General features: G+C 48.0%; 1 protein-coding gene across 1 annotated transcript in view; it reads left to right on the top strand.

Annotated features, from left to right (window-relative positions):
• The window catches only part of pnkd (PNKD metallo-beta-lactamase domain containing), a 53697-nt gene that overhangs the window by 38400 nt on the left and 1664 nt on the right, over positions 1-13633 (top strand). Inside the window, exons 6-9 of the mRNA XM_070877001.1 lie at positions 5430-5593; positions 9729-9815; positions 10539-10654; positions 13311-13448. Of these exons, the coding sequence (XP_070733102.1) occupies positions 5430-5593; positions 9729-9815; positions 10539-10654; positions 13311-13448 (505 nt within the window). The remainder of the gene's footprint in view (positions 1-5429; positions 5594-9728; positions 9816-10538; positions 10655-13310; positions 13449-13633) is intronic.

Genomic DNA, 13633 nt, shown 5'->3' on the forward strand with positions numbered 1-13633 from the left:
TCCTCTCTCTATCCACCTAGTCGAGCCCCCTCATTATTTTATAAGTTTCGATAAGATCACCTCTCATTCTTCTGAACTCCAACGAGTAGAGGCCCAACCTGCTCAACCTTTCTTCATAAGTCAACCCCTTCATCTCCAGAATCAACCGAGTGAACCTTCTCTGAACTGCCTCCAAAGCAAGTATATCTTTCCTTAAATATGGAGACCGAAACTACACGCAGTACTCCAGGTGTGGCCTCACCAATACCTTGTACAGTTGTAGCAGGACTTCTCTGCTTTTATACTCTATCCCCCTTGCAATAAAGGCCAACATTCCATTTGCCTTCCTGATCACTTGCTGTACCTGCATACTAACTTCTTGTGTTTTATGCACCAGGACCCCCAGGTCCCTCTACTACAGCACTGCAATTTTTCTCCATTTAAATTATAATTTGCTTTTCTATTTTTTTTTCTGCCAAAGTAGATAACATCACATTTTCCCACATTATACTCCATCTGCCAAATGTTTGCCCGTTCACTGAGCCTGTCTATATCCCTTTGCAGATTTTTTGTGTCCTCCTCACAATTTGCTTTCCCATCCATCTTTGTATCATCAGCAAACTTGGCTACATTACACTCGGTCCCTTCATCCAAGTCGTTAATATAGATTGTAAATAGTTGAGGACCCAGCACCGATCCCTGTGGCACCCCACTAGTTACTGGAAAATGACCCATTTATCCCGACTCTTGTTTTTTCTTAGTCAGTCAATCCTCTATCCATGCTAATATATTACCCCCAACCCCGTGAACTTTTATCTTGTACAGTAACCTTTTGCGGTTTTCCAATCCGCTGGGACCTCCCCAGAATCCAAGGAATTTTGGTAAATTACAACCAATGCATCCACAATCCCTGCTGCTATTTCTTTTAAAACCCTAGGATGTAAGCTATCAGGTCCAGGGGACTTGTCCCATTAATCCCATTATTTTACCGAGTACTACTACATTAGTGATAGTGATTGCATTAAGTTCCTCCCTCCCTATAGCCCCTTCATTATCCATTATTGGGATGTTTTTAGTGTCTTCGACCGTGAGGAGCGATACAAAATATTTGTTCAAAGTCTCTGCCATTTCCCTGTTCTCCACTATTAATTCCCCAGTCTCATCCTCTCGGGGACCAACATTTACTTTAGCCACTCTTTTCCTTTTTATGTACCTGTAGAAACTCTTACTATCTGTTTTTATATTTCTTGCTAGTTTACTTTCATAAACTATCTTCCCTCTCTTTATCATTTTTTTTGTCGTTCTTTGCTGGCTTTTAAGTTTCCCAATCCTATGGCCTCCCACTAGTCTTGGCCACATTGTTTGCCCTTGTTTTCAATTTAATACTATCCCTTACTTCCTGAGTTGGCCACGGATGGTTATCCCTTCTCTTACAGTCTTTCCGTCTCATTGAGATATATTTTTGTTGAGAGTTATGACATATCTCCTTAAATGTCTGCCACTGCTCATCAACCGTCCCACACTTTAATCTATTTTCCCAGTCCACTTTAGCCAACTCTGCCTTCATATCTTTGTAGTCTCCTTTATTTAAGCTTAGGACACTGGTCTGAGATCCAACTTTCTCACCCTCCAACTGAATTTGAAATTCAACCATGCTATGATCACTCTTTCCTAGAGGATCCTTTACTAGGAGATTGTTTATTAATTGTGCCTCATTACACAGTACCAGATCTAAGATAGCCTGCTCCCTGTTTGGTTCTGCAACATGTTGTTCAAGGAAACTATCTCGGATACACGCTATCCTGACTCTTCCTCAAGGCTACCCTGGCCAATTTGCTTTGTCCAATCAATATGAAAAATAAAATTGCCCATGATTATTGCCGTTCCTTTTTTACAAGCTGCCATTATTTCTTGATTCATATTCTGTCCAACGGTGTAGCTACTGTTAGGGGGCCTATAGACTACGCCCACAACTGACTGCTTCCCTTTATTATTAGTTATATCCACCCAAACTGATTCTACATCGTGATCTTCTGAGCCAATATCATTTCTCACTACTGCACTGATCTCATCCTTTATTACCAGAGCTACTCCACCTCCATTTCCTTTCTGTCTGTCCTTCCGAATTGTCAAATACCCCTGAATATTTAATTCCCAGCCTTGGTCACCTTGCAACCACGTCTCTGTAATGGCCATCAGATCATACCCATTTGTATCTATTTGTGCCGTCAACTCATCTATTTTGTTACAGATGCTGCATGCATTAAGGTAAAGAGCTTTTAATTTTTTTTTTTACCATATTTTCCTGCTTTGACCCCACTTTGACAGCACTGCCTGGCCCAAACAGAGTTTTGGATGACAAGTTTATGTAGCGTAGAACGTGGGAGACCAGCCAGAGGTGCGTTTAAAATAGTCAAGTCTAGAGGTAACAAAGTCACGGATGGGTCTAGAGGAGGTGTAAATGGGAACGGCAGAATCATCAGCAACTGACATCTGAAAAAATGGGGACAGAGGTTACGCTCTGAAATTGTTGAACTCGATGTTGAGTCCCAAAGGCTGCAAAGTGCCTAAACGAAAGATGAGGTACTGTTCCTCGAGCTTGTGTCGAGCTTCATTGGAACAGTGTAGGAGGCCGAGGACAGAAAGCTCTTAACTCCATCTACCCGCCTTGGTTCCGTAACCCTTAATACTGGTACAGCAGGCGGTTAAGAAAGCAAATGGCATGTTGGCCTTCATAGCGAGGGGATTTGAGTACAGGGGCAGGGAGGTATTACTACAGTTGTACAGGGCCTTGGTGAGGCCACACCTGGAGTATTGTGTACAGTTTTGGTCTCCTAACTTGATGAAGGACATTCTTGCTATTGAGGGAATGCAGCGAAGGTTCACCAGACTGATTCCTGGGATGGCGGGACTGACCTATCAAGAAAGACTGGATCAACTGGGCTTGTATTCACTGGTGTTCAGAAGAATGAGAGGGGATCTCATAGAAACATTTAAAATTCTGATGGGTTTAGACAGGTTAGATGCAGGAAGAATGTTCCCAATGTTGGGGAAGTCCAGAACTAGGGGTCACAGTCTAAGGATAAGGGGTAAGCCATTTAGGACCGAGATGAGGAGAAACTTCTTCACCCAGAGAGTGGTGAACCTGTGGAATTCTCTACCATAGAAAGTTGTTGAGGCCAATTCACTAAATATATTCAAAAAGGAGTTAGATGAAGTCCTTACTACTAGGGGGATCAAGGGGTATGGCGAGAAAGCAGTTATGGGGTACTGAAGTTGCATGTTCAGCCATGAACTCATTGAATGGCGGTGCAGGCTCGAATGGCCTACTCCTGCACCTATTTTATATGTTTCTATGTTTACTCTTATCTGCTAAAGTGCAACATCCCCACTGACACATTGGAGTCCCTGGCCAAAGACCGCCCTAAGTGGAGGAAGTGCATCCGGGAGGGCGCTGAGCACCTCTAGTCTCGTCGCCGAGAGCATGCAGAAACCAAGCGCAGGCAGCGGAAGGAGCGTGCGGCAAACCAGTCCCACCCTCCCCTTCCCTCAACCACTGTCTTTCCCACCTGTGACAGGGACTGTGGCTCTCATATTGGACTGTTCAGCCACCTAAGGACTCATTTAAGAGTGGAAGCAAGTCTTCCTCGATTCCGAGGGACTGCCTATGATGATGGCCAACAAAAATCCAGCAATCTCGGTTTTGACATTTTCAATTGACCCCGCCCCCAGCCCCAACATCTTTTTGAGGGAGAGAGTTCCAAATTTCCTCTGCCCTTGGTGTGAAGAAGTGCTTCCTGACCCTGGCGGGTAAGTGGGGCTGAGTCCACGGCCAGATCAGCCATGATCTTGTTGAATGGCGGAGCAGGCTCGAGGGGCTAGATGGCCTACTCCTGTTCCTAATTCTTATGTTCTTATCACCCCTGAACGGCCTGGTTCCAACTTTAAGCTTACTTCCCCAACCCCCCCCCTCCTGCCCACCAGAGGAAACGGGGACACTAAGACTGGCAGTGGTTGAGTAGAGAGGCTCGTGTCCGCTGCTTGGAGTTGGCAACACAAGAGTGGGGTGTTGGGGGGAGTGCGGGGTTTTACTGCAGGTTGAGATTAATGCTTTAATAAAAAACAGAAAATGCTGGAAATCTCAGCGGGTCAGGCAGCATCTGTGGAGAGAGAAACAGAGTTAACGTTCCAGGTCGATGACCCTTGGTCAGAACTGGAAAAAGTTAGAGATGAGATGCAACAGGTTTTTAAGCAAGTGCTTAATGTTTCTCTAGAGTTTAGAAGAATGAGGGGTGATCCCATTGAAACATACAAAATTCTTACAGGGCTTGACAGGGTAGATGCAGGGAGGGTGTTCCCCCCCGGGCTGGGGAGTCTAGAACCAGGGGTCACAGCCTCAGGATAAGGGGTCGGCCATTTAGGACTGAGATGAGGAGGAATTTCTTCACTCGGAGGGTGGTGAATCTCTGGAATTCTCTAAGGAAGGAAAGGGTCTTCGTTCTGACCAAGGGTCACCGACCTGGAACGTTAACTCAGTTTCTCTCTCCACAGATGCTACCTGACCCGCTGAGATTTCATAGAAATATAGAAAATAGGTGCAGGAGCAGGCCATTCGGCCCTTCGAGCCTGCACCGCCATTCAATGAGTTCATGGTTGAACATGCAACTTCAGTACCCCATTCCTGCTTTCTCGCCATACTCCCTGATCCCTTTAGCCGTAAAGGCCACATCTAACTCCCTCTTGAATATATTTAGTGAATTGGCCTCAACAACTTTCTGTGGTAGAGAATTCCACAGGTTCACCACTCTCTGGGTGAAGAAGTTTCTCCTCATCTCAGTCCTAAATGGCTTACCCCTTATCCTTGGACTGTGACCCCTGGTTCTGGACTTCCCCAACATCGGGAACATTCTTCCTGCATTTAACCTGTCTAATCCTGTCAGAATTTTATGTTTCTATGAGACCCCCTCATTCTTCTAAATGCCAGTGAATACAGGCCCAGTCGATCCAGTCTCTCATCATATGTCAGTCCTGCCATCCCGGGAATCAGTCTGGTGAACCTTCGCTGCACTCCCTCAATAGAAAGTGTCCTTCCTCAGATTAGGGGACCAAAACTGAACACAATATTCCAGGTGAGGCCTCACCAAGGCCCTGTACAACTGCAGTAAGACCTCCCTGCTCCTATACTCAAATCCCCTAGCTATAAAGGCCAACATACCATTTTCCTTCTTCACCGCCTGCTGTACCTGCATGCCAACTTTCAATGACTGATGTACCATGACACCCAGGTCTCGTTGCACCTCCCCTTTTCCTAATCTGCCGCCATTCAGATAATAATCTACCTTTGTGTTTTTGCAGCATTTTCTATTTTTATTTCAGATTTCCAGCATCCGCAGTATTTTGCTTTGTGTTTGTTTTGTGCTGAGAGTAATGCTTTTCCTCCTGCTCGTCAGTCCCATTCTGGACAAAGAGACGATTCAAGTGGGCAACCTGCGCTTTCAGGCCTTGTTCACCCCGGGTCACACGGTCGGTCACATGATCTACGTCCTGGACGGGAAGCCCCACAACAGTCCGGCCTGCCTCTTCTCCGGAGACCTGGTCTTCCTCTCCGGCTGTGGTAAGCACACGAGTAAAGACATCTTACTGCGATTATATAGGGCCCTGTTGAGACCACATCTGGAGTATTGTGTACAGTGTCGGTCTCCTTACCTAAGGAAGGATATACTTTCCATAGTGGGAGTGTAACGAAGGTTCACCAGACTGATTCCTGGGATGGGGGGATTGTCCTATGAGGAGAGACTGAGTAGACTAGGCCTGTGTTCTCTAGAGTTTAGAAGAATGAGAGGTGATCTGCAGTACAGAGAGACCTGGGGGTCCTTGTGCATGAAACACAAGAAGTTAGTATGCAGGTACAGCAAGTGATCAGGAAGGCAAATGGAATGTTGGCCTTTATTGCAAAGGGGGGTAGAGTATAAAAGCAGAGAAGTCCTGCTACAACTAAAACCGAATTGAGAGGGAATTTCTTCTCCCAGAGGGTTGTGAATCTGTGGAATTCTCTGCCCAGGGAAGCAGTTGAGGCTAGCTCATTGAATGTATTCAAGTCACAGATAGATAGATTTTTAACCAATAAGGGAATTAAGGGTTACGGGGAGAGGACGGGTAAGTGGAGCTGAGTCCACGGCCAGATCAGCCATGATCTTGTTGAATGGCGGAGCAGGCTCGAGGGGCTAGATGGCCTACTCCTGTTCCTAATTCTTATGTTATTATGTTCTACAGGGTATTGTTGAGGCCACACCTGGAGTACTGCGTACAGTTTTGGTCTCCTTATTTAAGGAAGGATATACTTGCATTGGAGGCAGTTCAGAGAAGGCTCACTAGGTTGATTCCGGAGATGAGGGGGTTGACTTATGAAGAAAGGTTGGGCCTCTACTCTTTAGAATTCAGAAGAATGATAGGTGATCTGATCGAAATGTATAAGATTATGAGGGGGCTCAATAAGGTGGATGCAGAGAGGATGTTTCCACTGATGGAGGAGACTAGAACTAGAGGGCATGGTCTTAGAATAAGGGGCCGCCCATTTAAAACTGAGATGAGGAGGAATTTCTTCGGAGGGTTGTAAATCTGTGGAATTCGCTGCCCCAGAGAGCTATAGAGGCTACTGCTTCTTTAATAATGGACTCCAGCATTTTACCAATGACAGAGTGGACGTTGGAAAGATAGAAAGAAAGACTTGCATTTATATAGCGCCTTTCACAACCACTGTACGCCTCAAAGCGCTTTGCAGCCAGTGAAGTACTTTTGAAGCGTAGTCACTGTTATAATGTGGGAAACGCGGAGCCATATTACACACAGCAAGCTCCCACCATCAGCAATGTAATAATGACCAGATAATCTGTTTTTAGTGATGTTGATTGAGGGATAAATATTGGCCCCAGGACACCAGGGAGAACTCTCCTGCTCTTCTTCGAAATAGTGGCCATGGGATCGTTTACGTCTACCTGAGAGAACAGACGGGGCCTCGGTTTAACGTTTGCCTGAAAGACGGCACCTCCGACAGTGCGGCACTCCCTCAGCACTGCACTGGGAGTGTCAGCCGAGATTTATGTGCTCCAGTCCCTGGAGTGAGACTTGAACCCCCAACCTTCTGACTCAGACGAGAGTGCTGCCCACTGAACCACAGCTGACTCTCTTGATTGACACAGGAGTGATTTATGTCGCCACCATGTGGCTGAACTTTACATTGCTCGAACACACTTGTTTGTTGAAGTGAGTGTGACATTTAGAAGTTTAAAAATCTCTAACAAACAACAGCAATGTATTTATATAGCGCCTCTGACATAGTGAAAACGTCCCAAGGTGCTTTACAGGAGTATTATGTGATAAATGACATCGAGCCACACAAGTGGAATTAGCGCAGGTAACTAAAAGCTTGGTCAAAGAGGTCGGTTTTAAGGAGTGTCTTGGAGGAGAGAGAGGTAGAGAGGTGGAGAGGTTTAGGGAGGGAGTTCCAGAGCTTGGGGCCCAGGCAACAGAAGGCACGGCCACCAATGGTGGAACGATTATAATCAGGGATGGTCAGGAGGGCAGAATTAGAGGAGCGCAGACATCTCGGGGGGTGGGGAGGCTGGAGGGGATTAGAGATAGGGAGGGGCGAGGGCCATGGAGGGATTTGTAAACCAGGATGATAATTTTGAAATTGAGGCGTTACTTAACCGGAAGGCAATGTAGGTCAGCGAGCACAGGGGGTGATGGGTGAGCGGGACTCGGTGCGAGTTAGGACACGGGGCAGTGAGCACAGGGGGTGATGGGTGAGCGGGACTCGGTGCGAGTTAGGACACGGGGCAGTGAGCACAGGGGGTGATGGGTGAGCGGGACTCGGTGCGAGTTAGGACACGGGGCAGTGAGCACAGGGGGTGATGGGTGAGCGGGACTTGGTGTGAGTTAGGACATGGGGCAGTGAGTACAGGGGGTGATGGGTGAGCGGGACTCGGTGTGAGTTAGGACACGGGGCAGTGAGCACAGGGGGTGATGGGTGAGCGGGACTCGGTGTGAGTTAGGACACGGGGCAGTGAGCACAGGGGGTGATGGGTGAGTGAGACTGGGTGTGAGTTAGGACACGGGGCAGTGAGCACAGGGGGTGATGGGTGAGCGGGACTCGGTGCGAGTTAGGACATGGGGCAGTGAGCACACGGGGTGATGGGTGAGTGGGACTCGGTGCGAGTTAGGACACGGGGCAGTGAGCACATGGGGTGATGGGTGAGCGGGACGCGGTGCGAGTTAGGACATGGGGCAGTGAGTACAGGGGGTGATGGGTGAGTGGGACTGGGTGTGAGTTAGGACACGGGGCAGTGAGTACAGGGGGTGATGGGTGAGTGGGACTCGGTGCGAGTTAGGACACGGGGGCAGCGAGCACAGGGGGTGATGGGTGAGCGGGACTCGGTGCGAGTTAGGACACGGGCTGATGAGTTTTGGATCACCTCTACTCTATATCTGTAGGACTGAGACTGAACAGGTTCAATGACGTGCAGTTAGGAAACACGTCTGCATTCCATGGTGGTAGAAGTTTGGGACTCTCTTCTGCAAATGACAATTGAGGCTAGGTCAATTAATTTTAAATCTGAGATTGATAGATTTTTGTTAACCAAAGATCTTGAGGGATATGGGGCAAATGCGGGTTTATGGAGTTAGATTAGAGATCAGCCACGATCTCATTGAATGGGGGAACAGGCTCAAGGGGCTGAATGGCCGCCTCCTGTACCTATGTTGAATTGTTCCCTCTCTGGGCCGGAGAGGTTGTGTGACATCGCAGGAACCTAAATCTGGTCATTAACCAGGTCCTTGCACTGTTAAGTACCGGCCCTAACTTTCTGCGGAGAGTTTAATGGGCTATTAACACACACACACAGCAATATGAGATCTGGGCAATGTCTCTCTAACCCCGCCAGGTGATTGAAACTAGTGCAGGACTTCACGCCAGCTCTGAGAATTTCTTCAGCTACCTTACTTTTTAGTAAGAGGTGATACGAACAGGTAAAGACCCTCTGGTCCATTGAGCCTGTCCCACACAATTGCGATACCTTGTGTATCACAACACATACACCCCACCCCACCCCAAACCAACTGATCACCTGGGAGAGGCAAAAAACAAATTTAAAAACCCAGGCCAATTTGGGGAGAAAATCTGGGAAATTCCTCTCCGACCCATTTCGGCGAGCGGAACGAGTCCAGGGGATCACTCTGGCCATTAAATACCCCGCAGTACCTACCCTCTAAGGTGATCTCCACCGCAGACAGAAACAGATCCATCTTTTGTTTGAAGGAATTCAGTGAGTTTGCATCCACCACATGAGAGGGCAGCGTGTTCCACTCTCTGTGGGAAAAGAACCACCGGCTGATGTCTAACCTAGATCTGGACTTGTACAACTTAAATTTATGCCCCCTGGCCGTATCTAACCTATTTAATTGAAATAAATTGTTCACTGGAACAGCGTCCATTCCCATCATTATCTTAAAACTTCAATCAGATCAGATAAGGGGTTGTGGGGAAGTGGAGCTGAGTCCATGATCGGATCAGCCATGATGGTATTAAATGGCGGAGCAGGCTCGAGGGGCCGTATGGCCGACTCCTGCTCCTATTTCTTATGTTCTTATTCCAAGTTAGGCCTGACGAAGACCTTGTACATGTCCTACATTCATCGCTGCTGCTGCTCGTGTGACGCCTTGCTTACTGTGTGTTTTTATTTTAAACGCAGGCCGAATTTTCGAGGGAAGCTCCTCACTGATGCTATCCTCACTGGATGTTGTGGGCACTCTCGGGGACGAGACGCTGCTGTGGCCAGGTAATGGGGACCGAGCCCCCCCCTGGGGCCAGTTAATGGGGACCGAGCCCCCCCCCCCCCGGGGCCGGGTAATGGGGACCGAGCCCCCCCTGGGGCCAGTTAATGGGGACTGAGCCCCCCCCTGGGGTCAGGTAATGGGGACCGATCCTTTGAATACTGCCAGAGCACACTGGCACACGGTTAAATCTGCTTCCTCCATTTGAAAGGGAGATCGAACATGTCCCGGGAACTATAGGCCAGTTAGCTTAATGTTAGTGGTCGGAAAGATAATGGAATCCTTACTCAAAGATGTAATTTAAATCATCTAGAAACAGAATATCTAATACAGAACAGTCAGCATGGATTTCAAAAGGGAAGATTATGCTTGATCACCCTTACTACTTCAAAGAACTTAACAGAATGGGCAGACGCCAACAACAACTTGTATTTATATAGCGCCTTTAACGGAGTGAAATGGCCCAAGGCGCTTCACAGGAGGATTATGAGATTTTAAAAATTGACACCGAGCCACATAAGGAGAAATTAGGGCAGGTGACGGAGAGAGGGAGGAGAGGGAGGAGAGGTATAGGGAGGGAGTTCCAGAGCTTGGGGCCCAGGCAACAAAAGGCACGGCCACCGATGGTGGAGCGATTATAATCAGGGATGGTCTGGAGGGTGTAGTTTGGTGTAAAAGAGCGCCTGATATCGGATGTGATTGAAAATCGCCTGTCCTTCCGTTTGTAGGTCACGAATACGCACAGGATAACCTGTTGTTTGCTGCCTCGGTTGAACCGAACAATCCCGCTATCTTCGAAAAGCTCGACTGGGTGCTGCAACAGAGGCGCGGGCTGCATTGCACAGTGAGTGAATGAAGGTCTTTACATCGCGTCCTGCACAGAAACGGGCCATTCGGTCCAACTCCGAGAAATTTACAGCATGGGAGGAGGCCATTTCGGCCCATCGTGTCCATGCCGGCCGACCAAGAGCTACCCAGCCTAATCCCACTTTCCAGCTCTGGGTCCATAGCCCTGCAGGTTACGGCACTTCAGGTGCACATCCAAGTACTTTTTAAATGTGGTGAGGGTTTCTGCCTCTACCCCCCTTTCAGGCCGTGAGTTCCAGACCCCCACCACCCTCTGGGTGAAGACATTTCCCCTCAAATCCCCTCTAAACCTTCCCCCAATTACTTTAAATTTATGCCCCCAAAGTTGTTGACCCCTCTGAGGGGAATTGGGTCCGTCCTAGCCACTCTATCCAAGCCCCTCTTAATTTTATACACCTCAATCAGGTCTCCCCTCAGCCTCCTCTGTTCCAAAGAAAACAATCCCAGCCTATCCAATCTTTCCTCATAGCTAAAATTCTCCGGTCCAGGCAACATCCTGGTAAATCTCCTCTGTACCCTCTCCAGTGCAATCACAGCTTTCCCGTAATGTGGTGACCAGAACTGCACGCAGTACTCCAGCTGTGACCTAACTAGTGTTTTATACAGTTCAAGCATAACCTAGAATATAAGAAATAGGAGCAGGCGTAAGCCATTCAGTCCCTCGAGCCTGCTCCGCCATTTAATACGATCATGGACTCGGGTCCACTTCCCTGCCCGCTCCCCATAACCCCTTATTCCCTTATCGTTTAAGAAACTGTCTATCTCTGCCTTAAATTTATTCAATGTCCCAGCTTCCACAGCTCTCTGAGGCAGTGAATTCCACAGATTTACAACCCTCAGAAGAAATTTCTCCTCCTCTCAGTTTTAAATGGGTGGCCCCTTCATCTAAGATCATGCCCCCCAGTTCTAGTCTCCCCATCAGTGGAAACATCCTCTCTGCATCCACCTTGTCGAGCCCCCTCATAATCTTATACGTTTCGATAAGATCACCTCTCATTCTTCTGAATTCCAATAAGTAGAGGCCCAACCTACTCAACCTTTCCTCATAAGTCAACCCCCTCATCCCCGGAATCAACCGAGTGAACCTTCTCTGAACTGCCTCCAAAGCAAGTATATCCTTTCTTAAATATGGAAACCAAAACTGCACGCAGTACTCCAGGTGTGGCCTCACCAATACCTTGTATAGCTGTAGCAAGACTTCCCTGCTTTTATACTCCATCCCTATTGTGAAGTATTAAAAATATAACACTCGACACGGAAAGGTCTATACATAGAGAAAAGAATTGTTTATTAAAACCTGATTAATCAAGGGAGAGCCAGCTGAGAGAGTGCACTCGCTGGTTGCTCTGCTCCCAGTCTCACAGGACAAGCTGCAATTAGTTTATCAAAATCCAGAAACCAGGCGGGGAAGTGTCCCATTGGTTATTGGCCCCTGCCCACCTACTACTGATACATTGGTTAATACAGTTCTCAGCGATGTCATTGGTTCCGACAGTTACATTAATTTTATTGGTTACAGTAATTTCTAATGATTCTATTGGTACATTCAGTTCTGACAGCCCCTGCAGGTTATGTTACTACTTTTCTGGGAGTGTCTTCCCAGGCTAACTTGTCCTTGGCTGATGTCTGGTTACTCTCGGCTTAAAAGAGGCATTGTCCCTGTTATCTCCTGTGGCTGGAACATGGTGACCTCATGTCGTTAGTTCTGCGAGCTGTCTACATAAATCTTGTGGGTGATTTTTATCTCCGAAGAGAATGCTCTGGCCTTCTGTATTCCAGCCTCATTGCTGGGATGTGGGATTCAGCTATTCTACCATGAATGCATTTAAACCTTTCTCTCAGCCTTTCTTGCTTTATATTTTAATTACCCCGATTACTTTACCCTTGATTAAGGTTTTTCGCTCCTACAATCCCCTTTACAATAAAGGCCAAGATTCCATTGGCCTTCCTGATTACTTGCTGTACCTGCATACTATCCTTTTGTGTTTCATGCACAAGTACCCCCAGGTCCCGCTGTACTGCGGCATTTTGCAATCTTTCTCCATTTAAATAATAACTTGCTCTTTGCTCTTGTCTTCTATCCCTCGGCTAATAAAGGCAAGTATTCCATATGCCTTCTTCACCACCTTATCTACCTGGCCTGGGATCTGTGAACCTGCACTCTAAGGTCCCTTTGTTCCTCGGCTCCGTGCCGGGGTTTCTGCTTCACACCAGCCCCCTCCCACCCCTCCCCATCTCACCCCATCACCATATCCTTCTATTCTCCTTTCTCCCCCATGTGTTTATCCAGCTTCCCCTTAAATACATCGATACTATTCACCTCAACCCCTCCCTGTGGCAGCGAGTTCCACATTCTCACCGCTCTCTGGGTAAAGGAGTTTCTCCTGAATTCCCTATAAGTGATCATCTTATATTTATGGCCCTTATTTCTGATCTCCCACGTAAGTGGAAACATCGTCTCTGCGTGGACCCTATCGAACCCCTTCATTGTTTTGAAGAGCTCTGTCCGGTCTCCCCCTCAGCCTGCTCCTTGCGAGAGCAGTGTACTGTCAGCTACCTTCCCGTTTCTAGCCGGGTCTGATCGGCCCACCCCTGCCCCTGGTACTAAGCTGCGACTCTCTTGTTTGTTGCAGTGCCCGTCCACCATCGGGGAAGAGAAAGAGTACAATCCCTTCCTGCGGACCCACTCCGCCGATTTGCACAAAGCCCTCGGGATCGAGCGGGTGCCTGACGAAGATGTGACCAGATTCCGATCCCGGGTCCTCGAGCAGGTCCGCAAGCGTAAAGATATATTCAATTATGGATAGCATTCCGAGGAGTCGCCCTTCTTCTGCTCTCTCTATCTCCCCCCCCCCCCCCCTCTCTCTATCTCCCCCCCCCTCTCTCTATCTCCCCCCCCCTCTCTCTATCTCCCCCCCCCTCTCTCTATCTCCCCCCCCCTCTCTCTATCTCCCCC

The sequence above is a fragment of the Pristiophorus japonicus genome, chromosome 3 (genome assembly GCF_044704955.1).
Source record: "Pristiophorus japonicus isolate sPriJap1 chromosome 3, sPriJap1.hap1, whole genome shotgun sequence".
In the NCBI taxonomy this organism is placed as follows: Eukaryota; Metazoa; Chordata; class Chondrichthyes; family Pristiophoridae; genus Pristiophorus; species Pristiophorus japonicus.